The following is a 19,454-nucleotide window of genomic DNA, read 5'->3' as shown; positions in this document are numbered from 1 at the left end:
CCACCCTCAGCTCACGCTTCCATGTGCCCGACATCTCTTCAGGAACCCAAGGTGGCTTCCCCACTCAGCCGTCACTGCTGAGTCCTGGGACAAAGACAAGGACCCCCATTTTCCACCAAAGTACCCCAACACCCTCTACAAAAATTTGGTTATCAGAAATGGGTCACAAGTTTACCCTTATCTGCAAAGGAAGGAAGAACCAGCCCTGGCTGATGTGGCTCAGTGGATTGAGGGCCAGCCTGTGAACCAAAGAGTTGCTGGTTCAATTCCCAGTCAGGGCACCTGCCTGGATTACAGGCCAGGTCCCCAGTAGGTGGCGCATAAGAGTCAACCACACACTGATGTTTCTCTCCCTCTCTTTCTCCTTCCCCTCCCCTCTCTAAAACTAAATAAAAACCTTTATTTAAAGAAAGGCTGGGGTGGCCCTGGCTGGTGTAGCTCAGTGGATTGAGCGCAGGCCTGCGAACCACAGGACCATGGTTCAATTCCCAGTCAGGGCACATGCCTGGGTTGCAGGCCAGTTCCCAAAAGGGGACTCACGGGAGGCAACCATACATTGACATTTCTCTCCTTCTCTCCTTCCCTTCCTCTCTAAAGATAAATAAATAAAATCTTTAAAAATAAATAAATAAATAAATGAAGGCTGGGGGTAGGCTGGGATGGGGGTGAAAGGCAGAAAACTGTACTTGAACAATTAAAATAAAAATAGAAAATAAAAAATAATTTTAAAAAAAGAGAGAAGGAGGAACCAGTTTTACAGCAGGCACATCGTAGGCCAAGTACGGTGGAGTCCTGCCGAGCGAGGGGGAGAGAACGTGCTGGGGGAACCGCAGGCTTTCGAGCCACCGCAGGCAGTGTGCCCGCCACCTTGCCCCCCTCCCTCTCCCGGCCACCTCCAGGGGTCTGCCCTCCAAGGGGCTTCTCCAGGCGGATCCGCAGAGGTCCACCCACCCAGGAAACACAGCCTCCAGGGTTCTGCCGCTGGCTGGCGTGGTCAGAACACTGCCCTTCAGGGATGGGGGTTCAGCCTGGGGCAGCCCCACTGTCCAAACTTGTCTGCAATGTTCAGGGGTCTGCTTCAGTTTCGAAAGACCGGCTAGTCATTTTCACTGGCCGTGACAAGAGACACTGACGTACCTTCATTATAGAAATGCCTGGGAGTGGGGCACGGGGGGACATGTGGCCTTTCTTTGCCGGGTCACGCCTGGCCCCTGGTTCACAGTTTCTTCGGACTCACTCTTGCACCAGGCCTGTGTGTGCTGCGCTTCTTCACGGTCTCTACATTTGCTACAGATTTCTTTCTGCCTTCATTGTCTAAAACAATTAATGTGACAAAACACGCTTTCGCTGGGTCCAATTTTATTGAGGCTAAGTCATTAAGTCCTAGAACAAGCAGCGTGGCTCGGGCCAGCTCCCACTCATTCAGAGGCGATGTGAGGCCGAGGGGTCGTCAGGGAGGTCCAGACTAGTTCTTCAGCACACAGGTCCCTGTCCGGGTCACTGCAGGAAAGAGCAAAAATCAGAGAGTGCCGAGGGACAGTGCGCCCAAGTGCGGGAGCAGAGGGAAGTAGCCTTCGGGACTCGGCATCTCAGGAGCACCGCTCCTGATGGACTCAGTTCGCCGAGTCAAGGACATCAGTGGGGCCCTCTGGTTCCTTGGGCCACAGTTTAACCATTTCTGCGTGCTGGTGGCACCAGGCAGGTCCTGAGCACTGGGGCACTGGGGGCAGAGACCCCTGTAGAGTCAGGCGGACGTAATGGGCTGCACCACCAACACTGGTGCTGACACCCCCACACCGCGCAGGCCAGCGGCTGTCTGGTTCTGCAGCCCGTCCCTGGTCCCGGTGCCCCACCTCCTTCTCCATCAGCCCTCACCTCTGTGTGCACCAACCCGAAGTGAGGTTCAGCAGGGCTCCAGAAGGAGATGGGGGGTGGGCGGAGACGCAGGTCCTGGAGAGGGTCCTCTCTCAGGCCTCCAGCCCTGGGGTGGTGGCAGCCCCACTACCACCTGTCCCCAGGTGCATCGGCACCGTGTCCACTGGGTCCCTGATGGACCTGGAACCTCACTGTGTCCTTCTGACGCCATGTCCCCGCCCCCCCCCCCCAAAGCTGCGAGACCCGGGACCCGCCCAACACTCACGGGCGGCAGGCAGCGGGCCAGGATCCCGGTGCGGGGCAGGCAGCGCGCGGGCGCGGTCTCGGTCACACTGAGGCAGCACTGGCTGCGGCACTCGCTGTGCTCCGAGCAGTAGTCCCGGTTGGGCTGGGGAGGACACAGGACACAGGTGCCCCAGATGTTGCGGGAGCCTGGAGCCCAGCAGGTGTCACCCACGGCCAACCTCCCCGCACCCCTGAGCCCTCACCTTGCGCCAGGACAGGCACTGTAAGAAGATGGTGCGGGGCGTGCAGGAGCGGAGTGGGCTGTCGCTGTTGGTGACGCAGCAGTTGCTCCTGCACTGCGTGTGGTCCGAGCACGCGTAGCCGTTGGGCTGCGGGAAGGCCCCGCCTCCATGCACCTGGGGGCCTCCCGGGGGTAGTTCGCCCGCTCGCCCGCCCGCCCGCCCCGCCCTCTGCCCGGAGGCGAAGACGCACCTTCTGCCAGGACAAGCACTTCAGGAAGATGGTCTGGGACGTGCAGTACTTCTGCGGGTTCAGGCTGCTGGTGGCGCAGCAGTCGCTCTGGCATTCTGCGTTCTCCTCACAGGGCTCCCCGATGCCCTGCGAAGTCAGGGCTGTGCGCCTGCTCCCGGGGTAGCTGCAGAACCCAAGGGGCCCCTCCTGCTGTCCGTCCGCTTCCCTGGGTCCTCCCAGCCTTCCAACGTTGTGCCCCTGACAACTTCTCTGGTACATTCACAGACCAGGGAGGGTGGACGGCCAGGGGGCCAGTGGGAAGTGGGGGGAGGGAGCTAGCAGTTGGCCGTGTCAGTCCTGAGCCACATCAGCATGGCCTCCAGCTGCAGTTCTCAAACCTTGGTCCCAGAAACTCTTTCACCAACTCAAAACATCAGTGGAGGCCCAAAGAACTGCGGTGGGTGTGGGTTCCCCCTGTCGGTGCTCCGAGGCCAGGCCAGGAGCCAGCCTTGGGACGGAAAGCAGGAAAACAGAGGGGGACTTGACCTGGAGAGGGGCGGCCCACAGTGGTGGAGCGTCAAGGGAGCACTCGGGGGTCAGGCCCCGGCAGGAAGGAGGCCAGGCTGGCAGCCCGGGAGCCCTGAGAGCAGGCCCAGTGGCGGGGGCTTGCCTGGTGCAGGGGCGTGGGTGTGGAGGTTACCTTGTGCAACGCTGTCGAGGGCACGGACTGTGTGCAGAGCAGCAGCAACAGCAGGTGTCCGGCAAGTGCCATCGGGCCAGCAGGCCTGTCAATGCCCAGGTGGTTCAGAACTGTCCCCACGTCCAAGGCCACCTTCGTCCCCAAGGCACCCTCCATGGGCACCCACAACCTTTTCCTCCTTCTCCCAATCTTTGTCTTGCAAAATGGATGTTTTTAAAATTAACAGACATGCCCTGGCTGGTGGGCTCAGTGGATTGAGTGCTGGCTTGTGAACCAAAGGGTTGGTGGTTCAATTCCCAGTCAGGGCACAAACTTGGGTTGTGGGCCAGGTCCCCAGTAGGGGGCGTGTGAGAGGCAACCACACATGGATGTTTCTCTCCCTCTCTTCCTCCCTCCCTTCCCGACTCTCTAAACATAAATAAAATCTTTTAAAAATAAAAATAATAAGCCCTGGCTGGTGTAGCTCAGTGGATTGAGCACAGGCCTGTGAACCAGAGGATCGCAGTTCGATTCCCAGTCAGGGCACATGCCTGGGTTGCAGGCTGGTTCCCTGCAGGCCAACTCCCAGCAGGGGATGCACAAAAGGCAACCATACATTGATGTTTCTCTCCCTCTCCCCTTCCCCTCTAAAGATAAATAAATAAATAATCTTAAAAATACAAATAATATTATTTTTTAGAGCAGAAAAATTGTGTGAAAGCGCAGAGAGGTTCCATGTACCCCCCCCCACTTCCTCCTGCCTCAGTTTCCTCCACTATTAACATCTTATGATGCCATAGTGCGTTTGTCACCGCTGATGAACCGATAGGGACACGGCACCGTCACTCCAAGTCGGTAGCTGACATGAGTCACTCTGTGCTGTGCACTCCGTGGGTCTGGGTGAAGGTATGTCACACGGAGCGGCTTCGCTGCCCTAAACACCCTCTGCGCATGCTCTCTGCCCTCCCCGCCCCTCCCCAGGCAGACGCCGACATTTCTTCTGTCCCCAGAGCTCTGCCTTTTCTGCCCGGTCCTGGAGTCGGGAATCACAGGAAGTGGCCTTTTCAAATGGACTCCCCTCACAGATTAATAATGTGCATTTGCGGTCCCTCAGTGTATCTTCATGGCTCAGTAGCAAATTTCTTTTTGTTGGCGAGTGGAAATGGGTTTTTAACAGCCCTTTCTCTAGGGATGCCTGGGCCCTCATTAGCATAAATGGTATCGTGTTGGCCACTGGAGGGCGCCCTCGAGTCTCCTGCACGCGTATGGGTAGGAGGCCTCCCTCCAGGTTGACTTCTGACCCTGCCCTTGACCAGCCCACACCTTGGGGCTTAGCCCCACCTTGCCGGGGGGATAGGGGAGGTGGGTGTAGGAGCCCCCAGGACGCCCGAGTCTAGACCTGCCCTCCGCTCCAGGCCTGAGCTGCCAACCAGCTCAAACACACTCACAGAGCAGTGCAAGCCCCACCTCTGTCTGCTTCCAGAACATTCTGTCACCCTCAGAGCCCCCTGTGCCATCGGCCTTCACGCCCCAGTTGTCCGGAACCCCGCGGGGAACAGGCCCGGCACTCCCTTCAGAGCTCCTCTGCACAGCACGTGGGCGGGCACCGGCGGTGCTGGGTCCCGCCTGGCTGACTGCAGGGAACAGGGACCGTGGGGCGCCTTGTGTCCCCCACCCGAACCACGAGCCCCATGTCTGTTTCCTGCTCTGCCCCTGGGGCCCGGAGCCACCACCATCTCTGTCACCCTGGCTCCCCTCTCTTCGCAGTGGCCCTTCCGGCCCACCTTGTCAGTGCCGCCCCTGGGCTGAGCCCAGGATGCGACTTCAGGGCCTCTAGTCGAACTGTGGGGGCCCCGTGGGGCTGGATCCCAGGGGGCCTCAGAGAGAGCGGAGCCCTTCTGGGACCCGGTGTCCTTTCCCAGGCAGTAAATCAAGGCATGGGCCCCTGGGGCCACAGCGAGAACCACAATTGCGGTCACGTTTGCACTGTTCTTTCTGTACTTTACCCAGGATTTATGTTTTCTGGGCTCAACCCTTGTCACAGGCCACTGAGATGGTCCCAGGCCCGGTCACAAACTGGGTACCCTATGCCTGTCACCTGGCCCGCACAGCAGGCGCACACTGAGCCCACGTGGGGAGTGCGACCGACAGAGGCCACAGCCCACCGAGTCCTTCACAGCAGCCAAGGGCGTAGTGACCCAAGTGTCCGAGGACAGGTGGGTAAGCAAAATGTGGTCAGTGTCCACGATGGAGCCTCACTCACCTTAAAAGGGAAGGAAATTCTGACACACGTCACATCACAGGGATGGACCTGGGGACACTGTGCTGAAGAAAATGAGCCAGGCACAGAAGGACAAATCCTGGAGGAACCCAAGTGGTCAAATCCACGGAGACAGAGAGTGGGTGGTGGTCACCAGGGGCTGGGGGGGGAGGGGGAGTTCGTGTTTAATGGGGACAGAGCTCCAGCTGTTGGACATTGAGAAAGTTCTGGAGAGGACGGTGGGGACGGCTGCCCAACGGTGTGACTGTGCCAAATGCCACTGAGCTGTGCACTTAAAAGCGGTCAAGGTGGCAAATTTTATACTGTGTGTATTTTACCACAATAAAAAAAGTCCCAAGGCCTTCTCGCCGGTCCCTGGAGGTGCAATTGCCTCTGAACTTGAACTGGTGCCCAGTCATGGCCCCTGATTACCCTGAAATATTCTTCTCCGTATGGAGACTCTTCTGTTTGTTTATAAATCTCTCAGATCAGACATCTTTCCACAGTTTTTCCTTCCGACGTCAGCGTCAGGCGTGGTTCCTCAGCATCACAGTCTGCCGAATAAAAGCTAAGGTGCCAAACTCGGGCACACAGGAGCCCAAACCACAGCGGCCACGTTTGGAGTACCAGCCCCCCCCCCCCCGGGTGCCCAGGGCTCTGACGGGGGGTGGAGACAGGCTTGCTTGGCCTCTGGCACCTGCAATAAAGGTGTCACCGCCGGCAGACTCACACACAGAGACACGTACTGTGTAGGTGACCGTGTGAGACCGGGTACCCCTGCCCCTGCCTCAGTAACAGCGGCCCTACCTTTGTCCTCGGGTCCTGCCTGCTCGTCTGCGTGGGGGTGAAGCCAGCCAGGCCGGTCTGCAGCCCCCCAGGTGTGGTCACACGAGCACCTCCCCGCTCCCCTTTCCTGGTTCTGTCCCCACCTTCCACCCCACCAGGATGTCTTTCATCATCCCACCCAGGAGACCCAATGTACAGTGGACCATGTCCGGCCACGCACGGCAGTAGGCCTTGGCCCACACATAGCCGGGGAGCCAGCCACAGCCCTCGCCTGGACGGCTAGCACGGAGTCAGTGACCGAAGCTTCCCTGGTTTTAAGCCACTTCCAACTCAAGAGCAGCCCGAGAAGCCAAATCTGCCCCTGTCCGATCACACGGGGCCCCCGCCTCACCCGGAGCGAAGTCCCGGGCCTCGGGTCCCCACCGGCCTGCTGTGGGTCTGAGGGGCGGGGCTGCGTGCCAAGTTCAGGGCGAGCTGCGTGTTTGTTCTCCTGGAACAGGGTTCTCCCTTGTTTCTTTCTCCACAGTTTGTTCGTAATTAACATCTACTGGCTGATTTATTATCGGCTACGTGCCAGGCACTATCCCGGACTCTACAGAGGAGTGGCTGCCTCTCACCTCCCACCCTCACCCAGGGCCTCTGGGTCTAGTTCATGGGCCCCAGCGGGCCTGTCAGCAGGCCAGTCGCAGAGAGTGTGGCAGGGGCATTTAGGGACGTGGCCGGGGTGCAGGGAGGGAGGGGCTGGGTGACGGAGGAAACAGCCTCCTTATTTTGAGGAGGACCGGGGGTCTTCAGGTGATGGGGGAGAAGGCAGGTGGAGACCAGAGTGGGCACAGCCAGGTGTTGGGGCGAGTGGGAGGGGCCCTGGCCGGAGAGTGGTCGTGAGTGTCTGAGGCAGGAGGGCAAGAGCAGAGGGCAGAGGGTTCCTGAGTGTGGGCGCCGTGCGAAGCTGGAGCTGCCGAGGCCGGGGGCGGGGGGGGGGGGCGGGAGGCAGGAGCGAAAGGCTGCTCCGTGCTGGTGGTGGTGGGGGGGGGCGGGGAGCCCGCAGGGAAGCCCATCTGGTGGGTTCGGCTGAGCAATGTTTCAGCGCTGACTTGGCCTCACAAAGCACCCCAGAACTCAGTGGCCCGAAAGGGCAATTTTGTATCTCTCAGGGCTCAGCAGGGCCGTTGTCACTCAGAGTCACTGGGCACCAGCACTCAGATGGCAGCCAGGCCTCTGGAGCCAAGCACCTGAGAGGCTTCTCCACCGCATGTCTGTCCAGTGTCACGAAGGCGGGAACCTGAGGGCACCTGTCCTCACAGCTGGCTGTTTCAGAGCAGGTGTCTGGGTCCCGAGAGAGCCTGCGCAGCCCTGCGACCAGCCCGGCAGGCGGGCAGCGCCCCGTCCCCCAGTCCCCCATGTGGGTCAGGAAGGAGTCCCAGAGACGGCCTGGCGTCCGTCCGTGTGGAGCAGAAGAATGAAGCCACCTGAGCCCAGCTGAGGGTTCAGCTGTCAGCTGAGACCGCAGGGGTGGACAGGATCACCCAGCCTGGAGGGTGGGGAGGGGAGGGGCCGGTACTGGGTGTGGGGTTTCGGTTGGGTAGGCGTGATGAAAAGAAAGTGCACTAAAATTAGATCCTGGTGAGGCTGGCAGACCCTGTGGGCGGCGTAGACACAACCCAACATGGTGAGCTGTGTGGCCTGTGAGTCTCGTCTCAGTAAAGCTGTTTAGAAAAGGAATGCGATTTTAACTTTTACTTATAACTTGGTTGATTTTACATTGTTAGTGATAAAAGGTTTTTAATTCTATTCTTGCCAGAGAGTAATATTTCCTTTTAACCAAGAGTTTTAGAATTCGATCGAATAACTTAAGTTGGTGCTTTTAAAAATGCCTTTTTAGCCCTGGCTGGTGTAGCTCAGTGGTTTGAGCGCAGGCCTGTGAACCAGACGATCGCGGTTCGTCCCAGTCAGGGCACATGCCCAGGTTGCAGGCTGGTTCCCAGCAGGGGACCCATGAGAGGCAACCACACATTGATGTTTCTCTCCCTCTCTCCTTCCCTACCCCTCTGAAGATAAATAAATAAAATCTTTTTAAAAAATGCCTTTTTAAGTAAAAAACCACTACCAGACTCAGTCCTTCTAAGAATAAGTATCTATTTAAGAGTATTTATGCAAATTATAGACTTAAATCGACACCGTAGCTGACCTTACACATTTTCCAGCTACGCAGTTTCAAGGAGTTGCCACCTGATCTCTTAAATGTCCTACCAGGAGGTGTCAAGACACCTTATCCAAACCCCACAAGAAGCGTTTGGGGTCTCCCGAAACCAGTCAAACACAGGCTCAGTGCTGAACTGGGGGCTACTTGAGTCCCAGTAAGTGGGCCCTCACAACACGCAGCCGCCTGGCTGGGGGCGCTCCTAAGCTCTCTGTGATGTCTGACCCATATCCTGAACAATGCAGGCCAAAAAACTCACCTCAAATGATAAAAGAAGTCATTAAATTCTTGGGTCACCTTAAGCGGACAGATTTTCTTCTGAGAAAAGATAAGGAGAAAACACTGCATCTATCCAGAAGAAGAAATACCCGCACATGGCCAGCAGGGCGGCGCTCCCCCCCCCCACAGGGGAAGGTAACCTCCATTGCAGTGTGGGTTTCCCCATATCACTGGAAGTTGGACTTTTCACGCAGACTTTTTAGGCACGTCCCTCTTTTTGAAGTCATCTTGCTGGGGCCCAGCAAGTGCTATCAACCTATAGACACGAGTTTTTGTTCAAATCAGGCAATGTTCTTCAGGGACTTATCACTTCCCCCCTTCTTGCCTTCTCTTTCTTGTCCCTGTGACTCCATGTGTGCTCCGCACCTCTGTTTCCTCCCTCGGACCCGCCCTCTGTGCTCTGCCCTGAGCCTGGCAGCGGTTCCTCCACTCAGTACCAAGTGAGTGTGTTCTCTCTCAGCTCACAATTATGGTCCCAGGAGACTTTTGGATGCCCCAACCACGCCACACTGTAGTTCTCATGTTTTTACTCAGGGATCACCTTCTGACCCTCTGTGAACCGGGTCAGTGTGGCAGATGTGGAGCGAAGGTGTGCGCCCCTCCGGGTGCCAAGTCCAGCAGCTAGTGGGCGACAATGACCAGCTGCTGGCTAATGGAGAGCAAGGCATGGTGTGCTCCTATAAACCTTGGGACAGTCTGGCCTTGGAACTCTCTGCTCCAAGGCACAGGGAGACACTCTGCCAATAACAGTATCCACCAAAACAACCTGGGAAAAGAACAAGTCTCTTCCGGTCAAGATGGCAGCACAGGCAGGCATGGCTCTCCTCTTTGCACAACCACATCAAAATATACAGCAACCGTCATGCAGAACCATCAGAAATCGAGTTGATTGGAGGTCTGACAACTACGAAATTCAAGAAACCACATCCATCCAGACAGGTAGGAGGGGCGCAGATGCGAAATGGCTGGTCCCCAATCCACGTGCGGTGAATAAAAATTCGAGAGGGATATCTCAGGAGTGAGGCATCCAAGCCCCAGATAAGGGGCCCCAGTCCAGGGCTCCGGGGCCAGGGCGGTGAGGCCTCACAACTTCTGGCTGCAAAAACCAGTGGGAGTTGAGTCAGTGGAAGAAGCAGCTGGAGCCCCAAGCAATTCCTCTTAAAGAGCCCACACGTGGACTCACCTACTCTGGCACACTTCCTCTAAGCTCTAGCACTGGGGTAGCAGCTTGAAAGGCACCAGTGGCACACAGGGAGATACTGATGTGTCTGACATCAAGGCAACCAGAGGCCATTGTCCCTTTTCTGAACCCTCCCCCACAGAGCCAGCAGGCTGGTGCCGTATCTGAGACTCTATCAAACTGGCTAACACTGTTTGTCCCACCCTGGAGATCCCCAGAGACTCTGCCCCACCCAACCTGTGGGCCCACCCAAGCTGCTTTTCCAAGTGAATGGCTGGTCGTGGCTCCTGTTTCACAACTTCCTAAGTCTTTTCAAACAAGCAGCAGCTGGCCTCAGGGAGCCCCAGGTCCTGCCCTGGCAGCAGCCAGCCTAGATTCACAGCTTGGCTTCGCCTGGGAGTCTCCAAGCCTAGCCCAAGTAGCAGCCATCTCAGATGGCTTTATAGACCGGGAAGGGCAGCCCTGGGCAAAACATAGGTCAGGGCTGACCTTGGCCTGCACCACCTGGGAAACCCCAGGGCCAGCACACCCAGTGGGCAGCTACAGACCACGTCGGAGCACCACCACTCTGCCCCTGCACAGCTGATTCTCCATGGAGGGTGGAGGTTGGTGGTCAGTGGTCACAGCCAATCCTTGCAGCCGACTGGCCTGGGTAAATCCCTCCCATTGACCTGCCAACAGCAACCAAGGCTCAACTACAAGAGGAGGGTGCACTCAGCCCACACGAAGGGTGCACCTCGAGTACCCGGCTTGGGGGATGGAGAGGCTGTGCCACTGGACCCTGCAGGACACCCACTTCATTAGGCCACACGACCAAGACACAGAGTCATAGCAACTGTACCTAATACATAGAAACAAACCCAGGGAGGCTGCCAAAATGAGGAGACAAAGAAACAAAGTCCAGATGAAAGAACAGATCAAACTCCAGAAAAAGAACTAAAACAAAAGAGAGATAACCAACCTATCAGAGGCAGAGTTTAAAATGCCGGTTATCAGGGTAGTCAAGGGACTCAGTGAGGACCTCAGCAGCATAGAACAGACTCAGTCAGAATGAAGGGCACACTAATTGGAATAAGGGACAGTGTGCAGGGAAACAACAGGAGAGTGGATGAACCCAAGAATCAAGTCAATGAGTTGGAATACAAGGAAGCGGAANCCCAGGGGACAGCTACAGACCACGTCGGAGCACCACCACTCTGCCCCTGCACAGCTGATTCTCCATGGAGGGTGGAGGTTGGTGGTCAGTGGTCACAGCCAATCCTTGCAGCCGACTGGCCTGGCTGAATCCCTCTCATTGACCTGCCAACAGCAACCAAGGCTCAACTACAAGAGGAGGGTGCACTCAGCCCACACGAAGGGTGCACCTCGAGTACCCGGCTTGGGGGATGGAGAGGCTGTGCCACTGGACCCTACAGGACACCCACTTCATTAGGCCACACGACCAAGACACAGAGTCATAGCAACTGTACCTAATACATAGAAACAAACACAGGGAGGCTGCCAAAATGAGGAGACAAAGAAACAAAGTCCAGATGAAAGAACAGATCAAAACTCCAGAAAAACTGCTAAATAAAATGGGGATAAGCAACCTTTCAGATGCAGAGTTCAAATCACTGGTTACAAGGATGCTCGAGGAACTCAGTGAGGACCTCAGCAGCATAGAAAAGACTCAGTCAGAATGAAGGGCACACTAGTTGGAATAAGGGACAGTGTGCAGGGAAACAACAGGAGAGTGGATGAACCCAAGAATCAAGTCAATGAGTTGGAATACAAGGAAGCGGAAAACAACCAGTCGGAACAAGGAGAAAGTAGGATCCAAAAGAAAGAGGACATGTAAGCAGCCTCTGGGACAACTTTGCAGCACAGGGGCAGCAGAAGAAGAAGGGAAAGAGTAAGAAACGGGACATCTATGTGAAAAAACAATGAAAGGAAACTTCCCTCATTTGGTGAGGGAAATAGACATGCAAGTCCAGGAAGAACAGAGTCCCAAACAAAACGGATGCAAAGAGGCCCACTCTAAGACACATCATAATCAAAATACCAAAGGTTAAAGATAAAGAGAGAATCTTTTTTTTTAAAGATTTTATTCATTTATCTTTAGAGGGGAAGGGAAGGAGAGAAGGAGAGAAACATCAATGTGTGGTTGCCTCTGGTGTGTTCCCTGCTGGGAACTGGCCTGCAACCCAGGCATGTGCCCTGACTGGGAATCGAACCACGATTGTGTGGTTCGCAGGCCCGCGCTCAGTCCACTGAGCTACACCAGGCAGGGCTAGAATCTTTTTTTTTTTTTTTACAGATTTTATTTACTTATTTTTAGAGAGAAGAGAAGGGAGAGAAAAAGAAAGGGAGAGAAACATCGATGTGTTGTTGCCTCTCACACGTCCCCACTGGAGACCTGGCCCATAACCCAGGTGTGTTCCCCAACCAGGAAATGAAGCAGCAACTCTCTGGTTCGCAGGCTGGCACTCAATCTACTGAGCCACACTAGCCAGGGCTGGAGAGAACCTTAAAAACAGAAAGGGAAAAGAAGTTTTCCTACAGGGGAGTTCCCATAAGACTATCAGCTGATTTCTCAAAAGAAACTTTGCAGGCTAGAAGGGATTGGCAAGCGATATACAAAGTCATGAAAAGCAGGGACCTACAACCAAGATGACTCTATCCAGCAAAGCTGTCATTTAGAATCGAAGGGCAGGTAGAGAGCTTCCCAGACAAGAAAAAAACTAAAAAAGTTCATCATCATCAAACCATTATTATATGAAATGTTAAAGGAACTTATTTAAGAAAAGAAGATATAAATATGAACAATAAAAATAGCAATAAATACAAATCTATCAACAACTGAATCTAAAAAAAAACGAAGCGAACAAGGACAGAGATAGAATCATGGACACGGTGGGAGGGGGTGTGGGGGAATGGGTGAAGAGGTGAGGGGATGAAGAAGTACAAATAGGTAGTTATGGACTAGTCATGGGGACGCGGGATGTAAACTGCAGCGTAAGAAATGGAGAAGCCGAAGAACTTACACGCAGGACCCATGGACGTGAACAATGGTGGGGGGATTTTCTGACGGAGTGAGGGGTGCTGGGTGGAAGGGGGGCAAAGAGGGAAAAATCAGGACAACTGTAATAGCATAATCAACAAAATATAATTTGAAATAAAAAAGACAAAGAAAAAGAACAAAGTTGGAGGACTCATACATCCAAATTTCAAAACTTCCTACAGAGCTACAGTTAGCAAAACAGTGTGGTGCTGTCATAAAAATATGCATCTAACCTGGCTGGTGTAGCTCAGTGGAGTGAGCACGGGCCTGTGAACCAGAGGATCGCGGTTCGATTCCCAGTCAGGGCACATGCCTGGGTTGCAGGCCGGTTCCTTGCAGGCCAACTACCAGCAGGGGACGCACAAAAGGCAACCATACATTGATGTTTCTGTCCCTCTCCCCTTCCCCTCTAAAGATAAATAAATAAATTAAAAATCTTAAAAAAATAAATAAAAGCTAAAAAAATATGCATCTAAGTCAGTGGAACAGAACAGAGTGCAGAAATGAACTCTACACCTGTGGCCAGCTGATTTTCAACACAGGTGCCAGACCCTTCAATGGGTGAAAGATAGTTTCTTCAACAAATAGTGCCGGGCAACTGGGTATCTACACACAGACGAGTGAAGCTACTTCCAATCATGTACAGAAATTAATGCAAAATGGTGCAACCACCTAATTATCAACAGCTAAAATGATACAACTCTTAGAGGAAAACAGGCATACGTCTTCATAACCTTGGGTTTAGCAACCGATTCTTAGAAGTGACACCAAAAAGGCCAAGCAAGAACAACAAAAAAAACAAAAACAGCTAAATCGAACTTCATAAAAATTAAAAACTTTTGTGCAGTAACTGGCGTGACTCAGTGGACTGAGCTACACCAGCCAGGGCTAAAATTTTGTTTTTTAAAGTAAAAAGATATCCTACAGTGGGAGAAAATATCTGCGAATCAAATCACGCAGCTGATAAGGGTCTCCTACCCAGAATGCATAGAGAACTCTCACAAGTGGACAAGAAGACGGCAAACAACCCAGGTTAAAACTGGACAAAGGCCACGAATAAACATTTATCCAAAGGCATGATACCATTTTACCCACTAGATGGCCGTAACCAAATTAGTGGGAAATAAGAGTTGGCAAGGATGTTTAGAAAAGGGAGCACTCGTACTTCTGCTGCTTAGAATGAAAAAAATGGCTTAGCTGCTTGGAAAACGGCTGGGCATGTCCTCAAAGCTACACCGCGCGACCCAGAAATTCCACTCCTGGGTGTGCACTCCGAAAATGGAAACTAAGTGCTCAGACAAACGCTTGTGCACGAATATCCACAGGAGCTTTCGTCACAACGGCCGAAGGGTGGAAGCCGCCCAAACGCCTCTCGGCGGATCAACAGATAAAGGCGGGTGTCAGCACAATGGAGTATTATTCCACCGCAGGAATGAACGAAGCGCGGAACCCTGCCCCAGCCCCCGTCAGACCCTGAAAACATGGGGGTGAGTGAGAAAAGCCGGGCGCAAAATGGCAAATGCTTCCAGTAAGACTCCAGCGCGTGGAGGACCCCACACGGAGAAGCCCCCGAGGTGCCGCTGTCCCGCGGAGAGGACACGCCGTGACTGTTCCGTGGATACGGGGTTTCGTGGAGGATGCTGACAATGTTTGGAAGCGGATAATGGTGGCCGCGCAACATTGAGAACGCACTAAATTCCTCCGAATTGCTCACTGAAAGTGGTTCATTAAAATGGCTAATTAGATGCTATATAGATGTCACCTCAAAAAAGGTGCGAGAAAACTTACCCTTTTGTGTAATACTCTGGTGTCTGGGATTTGCTCCAAAATAGGGAGGTGGGGTAGAAATATAGAAAGTTAAGAACAAAAAGCCTTTGGTTCGCCGATACGAGGGGTTGGAAGTGTTTGAGAGTGGAGCTGGCAGCCCTGCCCGGGAGGGCGAGGAGCGCGGGGCGCGAGGCGGGGGAGCAGCGGGGAGGAAAAGGCCCCGACGCCGCAGAGGTGGGGGCCTGGGCCTGCCTGGGCCCGGGGCGGGGGTCACGGGCGGCCCTTTGGGAAGTGACATCATTGTACCCCAGGCTCACGTGCATATATTCACAGCTTGATTGGAGTACAATCACCGATAACATTGGGCGTTTTAAAAAAGGACTGCCCTTCGGGTCCGGTGCGCGCTGCGCCGCAGAAGCCGGTGGAGACGTGGAGGAGGTGGGGCGCTCTGCCGCGTCTTGCGCCCCATCCTGAGAAAGTGCCCCACCCCCGAGACGCCCAGTGTCTTCCCAGGGAACGCCCTCCCCACGACTCCCGCTACACCCGCTCCGCGAAATCCCGCTCGAGGCCCCGGTTGGTGACACCGGCCAGGTGCGCCGCGGGTCCGCACCGGGCTCCGCCAGCCCACCGGGGACCCGGCCCCGGGGTGGGACGGGGCAGGCGAGGCCACGCCCCGGGAGGCGGCCTCAGCGGAGCCCCAGCCCCGCCCCGCCCCGGGGCGCGCGCCTGTCCGAGCTCCGGGCCGCGGCTTCCCGGGCGGCGGGGCCATGGCGGCCGCGGAGCCCAAGCCCCCGGCGGGTGTGGCCGCGGCCCGGCGCCTGGCCCGGGGCTGCTGGTCCGCGTTCTGGGACTACGAGACGCCCAAGGTGATCGTGGTGAAGAACCGGCGCCTGGGCGTCGTGTACCGCCTGGTGCAGCTGCTCATCCTGCTCTACTTCGTGTGGTGGGTGCGCGCGCGGAGGCTGGGGGTCCCCAGGGGTGGGGCAGAGAGGACGCGAGGTCCCCGGGGCGGGGATGGGGTGAGAACACGGCGTCCACAGTCGCTCCAGCGCCGACCCTGGTTCCCCACAGGTACGTGTTCATCGTGCAGAAGAGTTACCAGGACCGGGAGACGGGCCCGGAGAGCTCTGTCATCACCAAGGTCAAGGGCATCACCTCGTCGGAGCACAAAGTGTGGGACGTGGAGGAGTACGTGAAGCCCCCCGAGGTGAGCTCCGCTCCCCGAGCGCCTGAGGGTGGGGCTGCTGGCGGCTGAGCCGCCCGCGCCCGCCAACTGTCCCCTCCTTCCGAGTCCAGGGAGGCAGCGTGTTCAGCATCATCACGAGGATCGAGGTCACCCCCTCCCAGACTCTGGGAACCTGCCCCGAGGTGAGACGAGTTCAAGGGCAGAGCTGGGGAGGACCGGGCTGGGTTTGGGGACCGAGGCGGTGTGGCCCCTGACCTAGCCGTCTTCCCCCCAGAGTGTGAGGGTCTCCAACGCCACCTGCGACTCCGACGAGGACTGCGTGGCAGGAGAGCTGGACATGCTGGGAAACGGTCCGCGTGTGCCCGCTGGCGGTTGGGGGGGTGGGGGGCCCGGGCCCGGCATCCCTTCTCTACCTGAGCACCTGTGCCTGCAGGTGTGCGGACTGGGCGCTGTGTACCCTATTACCACGGGGCCTCCAAGACCTGCGAGGTGTCTGGCTGGTGCCCCGTGGAAGATGGGGCCTCTGTCAGGTGCGCCCCCAACCACCTGGGACCCAAATGCACCACAGCGACTCTGCTCCTTCCTCCTCAGTGGGGGTGGGGGGCAGTGCAGCCTGGCAGGCTCGCTGGGGTGGGTGGGGGAACTAAACACAACCAGTCTTGCCTCCTCAGCCAATTTCTTGGTAAGATGGCTCCAAACTTCACCATCCTCATCAAGAACAGCATCCACTACCCCAAATTCCAGTTCTCCAAGTAAGAGCCTTAGGGTGGGGATGGGGATTGGCTGGGGTGGGCACTGCTTCCTGAGAATGCCCCTCCCACCTATGTGCTGGCCTGCTCAGGGGCAACCTCGAGAACCGGAAGGACAGCTATCTGAAGCGCTGCATGTTCGATGAAGTGTTGCACCTGTACTGCCCCATTTTCAGGCTGGGCTTCATCGTGGAGCGGGCAGGGGAGAACTTCACAGAGCTGGCACACACGGTGAGGGCTTCTGCCTGCCCAGTCCTTTTGCAGCTGTGGCCAGCAGGGCCCTTCGAGCAGAGGAGAGAAACGATCGGGTGCCCCACTTGGCTACGTGTAACTCCTGCTGAATTACTGACTCATGGCCAGACACCGACACCGCTAGTCTCCTCATGCCTCAAATGGGGGGTGCTCACCAAGCTCTAGGCCCTGAGCTGCCTGGGTTCCCCATGATGTGCCCCTTACACACAGCCTCAGGATGGGACCCCAGGGCTCTTGAGGGCCCTGTGTGCCTGCCCTAACCCACATCTCTGTGGCCACTTCTGGGCAGGGTGGTGTCATTGGGGTCATTATCAACTGGGACTGTGACCTGGACCTGCCGGCATCAAACTGCAACCCCAAGTACTCCTTCCGGAGACTCGACCCTAAACACATCCCAGCCTCCTCTGGCTACAACTTCAGGTACTTTGGCCTTGGGACACCTGGGTCCTCATCCACCCTGGCTGTGGCAGGTGCTCAATGGCAGGGACACCAGTAGGTCAGTGGAAATTTTGAGCTGCCCCTCTGGCAACAGGCAGGCGCCCACTGCCAGTTCCTCAGGGTCAAGGTAGCTGGTCATTCAGTCCCAGGTTCTGACATGGCTCCCGGTCATTCCATCCCAGGTTTGCCAAGTATTATAAGATAAACGGCAGCACCACCCGCACACTCATCAAGGCCTATGGGATCCGCATCGATGTCATTGTGCATGGCCAGGTAAATCGGCTGGCATGGCAAGCCTGGCACTCAGCTGGTCCAGCTCCATGTTCTCCACATGAGCCCACCCCTGATGGTCTAAGGCAGTCTCTTCTCCCCAGGCAGGCAAGTTCAGTCTGATTCCCACCATCATTAATCTGGCCACAGCGCTGACCTCCATCGGGGTGGTAAGGCACACACACTGGGGTCTGGACACATGCTGTGGGTGGGGGTCCCGCCCAGCCCTCACACACCTGTCTTGCTGGCCCCAGGGCTCCTTCCTGTGTGACTGGATCTTGTTAACATTCATGAACAAAAACAAAGTCTACAGCCATAAGAAATTCGACAAGGTGTGTACATCAAAAGACTCCCCAGGTAGCTGGCCTGTGACACTGGCCCTTGTTCTGGGTCAGGCCCCTCCGCCCCCTTGTCCCTGCTCCGCAGACCCAAGCAGACCACAGGAAGAGGGGCAGAGTCAGGCCCAGGCCATCCCACCACCACGGCCTTGCCCCACATCTGCCTTGTCTGAGCAGACGGTGGACACTCCCGATCGGGGTGCAGGACTGGGGCCTCGGGCCTCTGTGCCCTCCCAGCAGGACTCTGCACTCACAGACCCCCGAGGTTTAGCCCAGCTCTGAGCCCACCTCCACCTCCCCTCACTAAGGCTGGGTCTGGCCCTGAAGCATAGCTGGGACCTGCATGAAGAACCCAGGCCCTGCCCCCACACAACATGCCTCCACATGACTGGGAACCAAAGGACCTCCATGCAGTTGGGCCATGGGCTGACGGGGCAGCACCCCGATCCTCGCTGCCCCTACCTCCCGACTTCCACACAGGCTCCTCGCCCTTCCCCATCCACACAGCCCAGGTCCACCTGCCCGGATCCCTTGCTTGCCTCCTCAGCAAATCACATGTCCAGAATCCAATAAACATGTGGCTAGAACAATCAGACCTTGTGTTTTGGGAAACACACCTTGAGACCCTGAAGACAAATGCAACGAAGCAATGGTCAGTCCCTGTAACCAGCCTGGTATAGTGAGTGTGTAGGCACACTGCTGCCTTGTCCAGCCAGGCCCACCACATCTGACCAGGGGGTGGGAGGCTGAGTGCATGATGATTCCGACTCCTCTCAGCACTGTGCGTTCACCAGCTTCCTGCAGGGGTCACCCAAAGTCCTAACCCTTCAAATAAGGGAAAAGGATGGCAACAAGGACAAGCCAAGAGCGAGGTGGAGTCACACCCACAGGAAATGGAAGCTTATGTTCTACTGACTCTTAAACCCAAGTGCCTTTCCAAGTTTTGAGTACTGCTGGGCTGGTGGGAACTTGGTCCAACAGGACAAGGATCCCCAGTGCAGAATGCTGGCACCAGTCTGGTCAGGCGTATGTAACCTGGCTACCGCATCCTCAGATGCTACAACTGTTGCTACATTTGGCTGCCCTGCCTGGCCAGACCTTGCTCTCTGGACAGTAGCTTCTCCAGCAAGTCACAGCAACTATGTAGGTAGGCATGAGGAGACATTTGCAGGTGTGATGAGGCATGAGCCAAATGTCTTGCATAGATCTCACCTGTGACCCATCACTCCCAGGCTCAAGGGAAGGGAGGGTTCAGACCATACCAGCCTGGGCATTGGGCATCCCCAAGTCTGAATGACCCTCCTACCCACCCACACCTGACAGCTGGGCTTGCCCCACTTGCTGCAACCAGCAAACACTTACAAAGCCCTCACTCAGCCACCCCCAGAGAACCTCCCATCCTTGGGACATCGGCTATACAGGTCACCCAAATGCCTGTGGCATCCTGAGTGTCTGGCTC

The 19,454-nt window shown here is 56.0% G+C and overlaps 2 protein-coding genes across 4 annotated transcripts; one reads left to right on the top strand and one right to left on the bottom strand.

Annotated features, from left to right (window-relative positions):
• Positions 1–1,361: 1,361 nt before the first annotated feature.
• LRCOL1 (leucine rich colipase like 1) lies at positions 1,362–3,427 on the bottom strand. The gene is made up of 5 exons (XM_037052594.1): positions 3,272–3,427; positions 2,593–2,841; positions 2,364–2,489; positions 2,141–2,263; positions 1,362–1,500 (listed from the first exon to the last, which is right to left on the bottom strand). The coding sequence occupies exons 1-5, from the start codon at positions 3,425–3,427 to the stop codon at positions 1,498–1,500; spliced, it is 657 nt and encodes a 218-aa protein (XP_036908489.1). The 3' UTR covers positions 1,362–1,497.
• A 12,071-nt stretch (positions 3,428–15,498) lies between these two features.
• On the top strand, positions 15,499–18,588 carry P2RX2 (purinergic receptor P2X 2). 3 transcript variants are annotated; one of them, XM_037051826.1, is made up of 12 exons: positions 15,499–15,705; positions 15,834–15,969; positions 16,059–16,130; positions 16,223–16,298; positions 16,382–16,478; positions 16,620–16,700; positions 16,790–16,928; positions 17,239–17,369; positions 17,570–17,660; positions 17,762–17,827; positions 17,912–17,989; positions 18,304–18,588. In XM_037051826.1, exons 1-12 carry the CDS (start codon positions 15,530–15,532, stop codon positions 18,325–18,327), a joined length of 1,167 nt encoding a protein of 388 aa, XP_036907721.1. In that variant the 5' UTR covers positions 15,499–15,529; the 3' UTR covers positions 18,328–18,588. The 3 variants fall into 3 exon arrangements, with proteins under 3 accessions (XP_036907721.1, XP_036907720.1, XP_036907722.1); XM_037051825.1 differs by having other exon boundaries at positions 17,912–18,588; XM_037051827.1 differs by lacking the exons at positions 16,059–16,130; positions 16,223–16,298 and having other exon boundaries at positions 15,499–15,637; positions 17,912–18,588.
• Positions 18,589–19,454: the final 866 nt, after the last annotated feature.

This window comes from Sturnira hondurensis, unplaced genomic scaffold (genome assembly GCF_014824575.4).
Source record: "Sturnira hondurensis isolate 20B ecotype Veracruz unplaced genomic scaffold, ASM1482457v3 Scaffold0007406, whole genome shotgun sequence".
Taxonomy (NCBI): domain Eukaryota; kingdom Metazoa; phylum Chordata; class Mammalia; order Chiroptera; family Phyllostomidae; genus Sturnira; species Sturnira hondurensis.
The sequence above is the reverse complement of the archived record's forward strand: the minus strand, read 5'-3'. Positions and strand labels throughout refer to the sequence as shown.

Bases quoted from the DNA above. Each gene is read 5' to 3' on its own strand.
- LRCOL1 (XM_037052594.1), bottom strand. From the start codon at position 3,427: ATGGAGGGTGCCTTGGGGACGAAGGTGGCCTTGGACGTGGGGACAGTT. The intron at 2,842-3,271 runs GTAACCTCCACA...TGAATGTACCAG, and splicing joins CCTCGACAGCGTTGCACAAG to AGAAGTTGTCAGGGGCACAA. The intron at 2,264-2,363 runs GTGAGGGCTCAG...TGTCCTCCCCAG, and splicing joins AGTGCCTGTCCTGGCGCAAG to CCCAACCGGGACTACTGCTC.
- P2RX2 (XM_037051825.1), top strand. From the start codon at position 15,530: ATGGCGGCCGCGGAGCCCAAGCCCCCGGCGGGTGTGGCCGCGGCCCGG. The intron at 16,131-16,222 runs GTGAGACGAGTT...TCTTCCCCCCAG, and splicing joins CTCTGGGAACCTGCCCCGAG to AGTGTGAGGGTCTCCAACGC. The intron at 16,701-16,789 runs GTAAGAGCCTTA...TGGCCTGCTCAG, and splicing joins CCCAAATTCCAGTTCTCCAA to GGGCAACCTCGAGAACCGGA.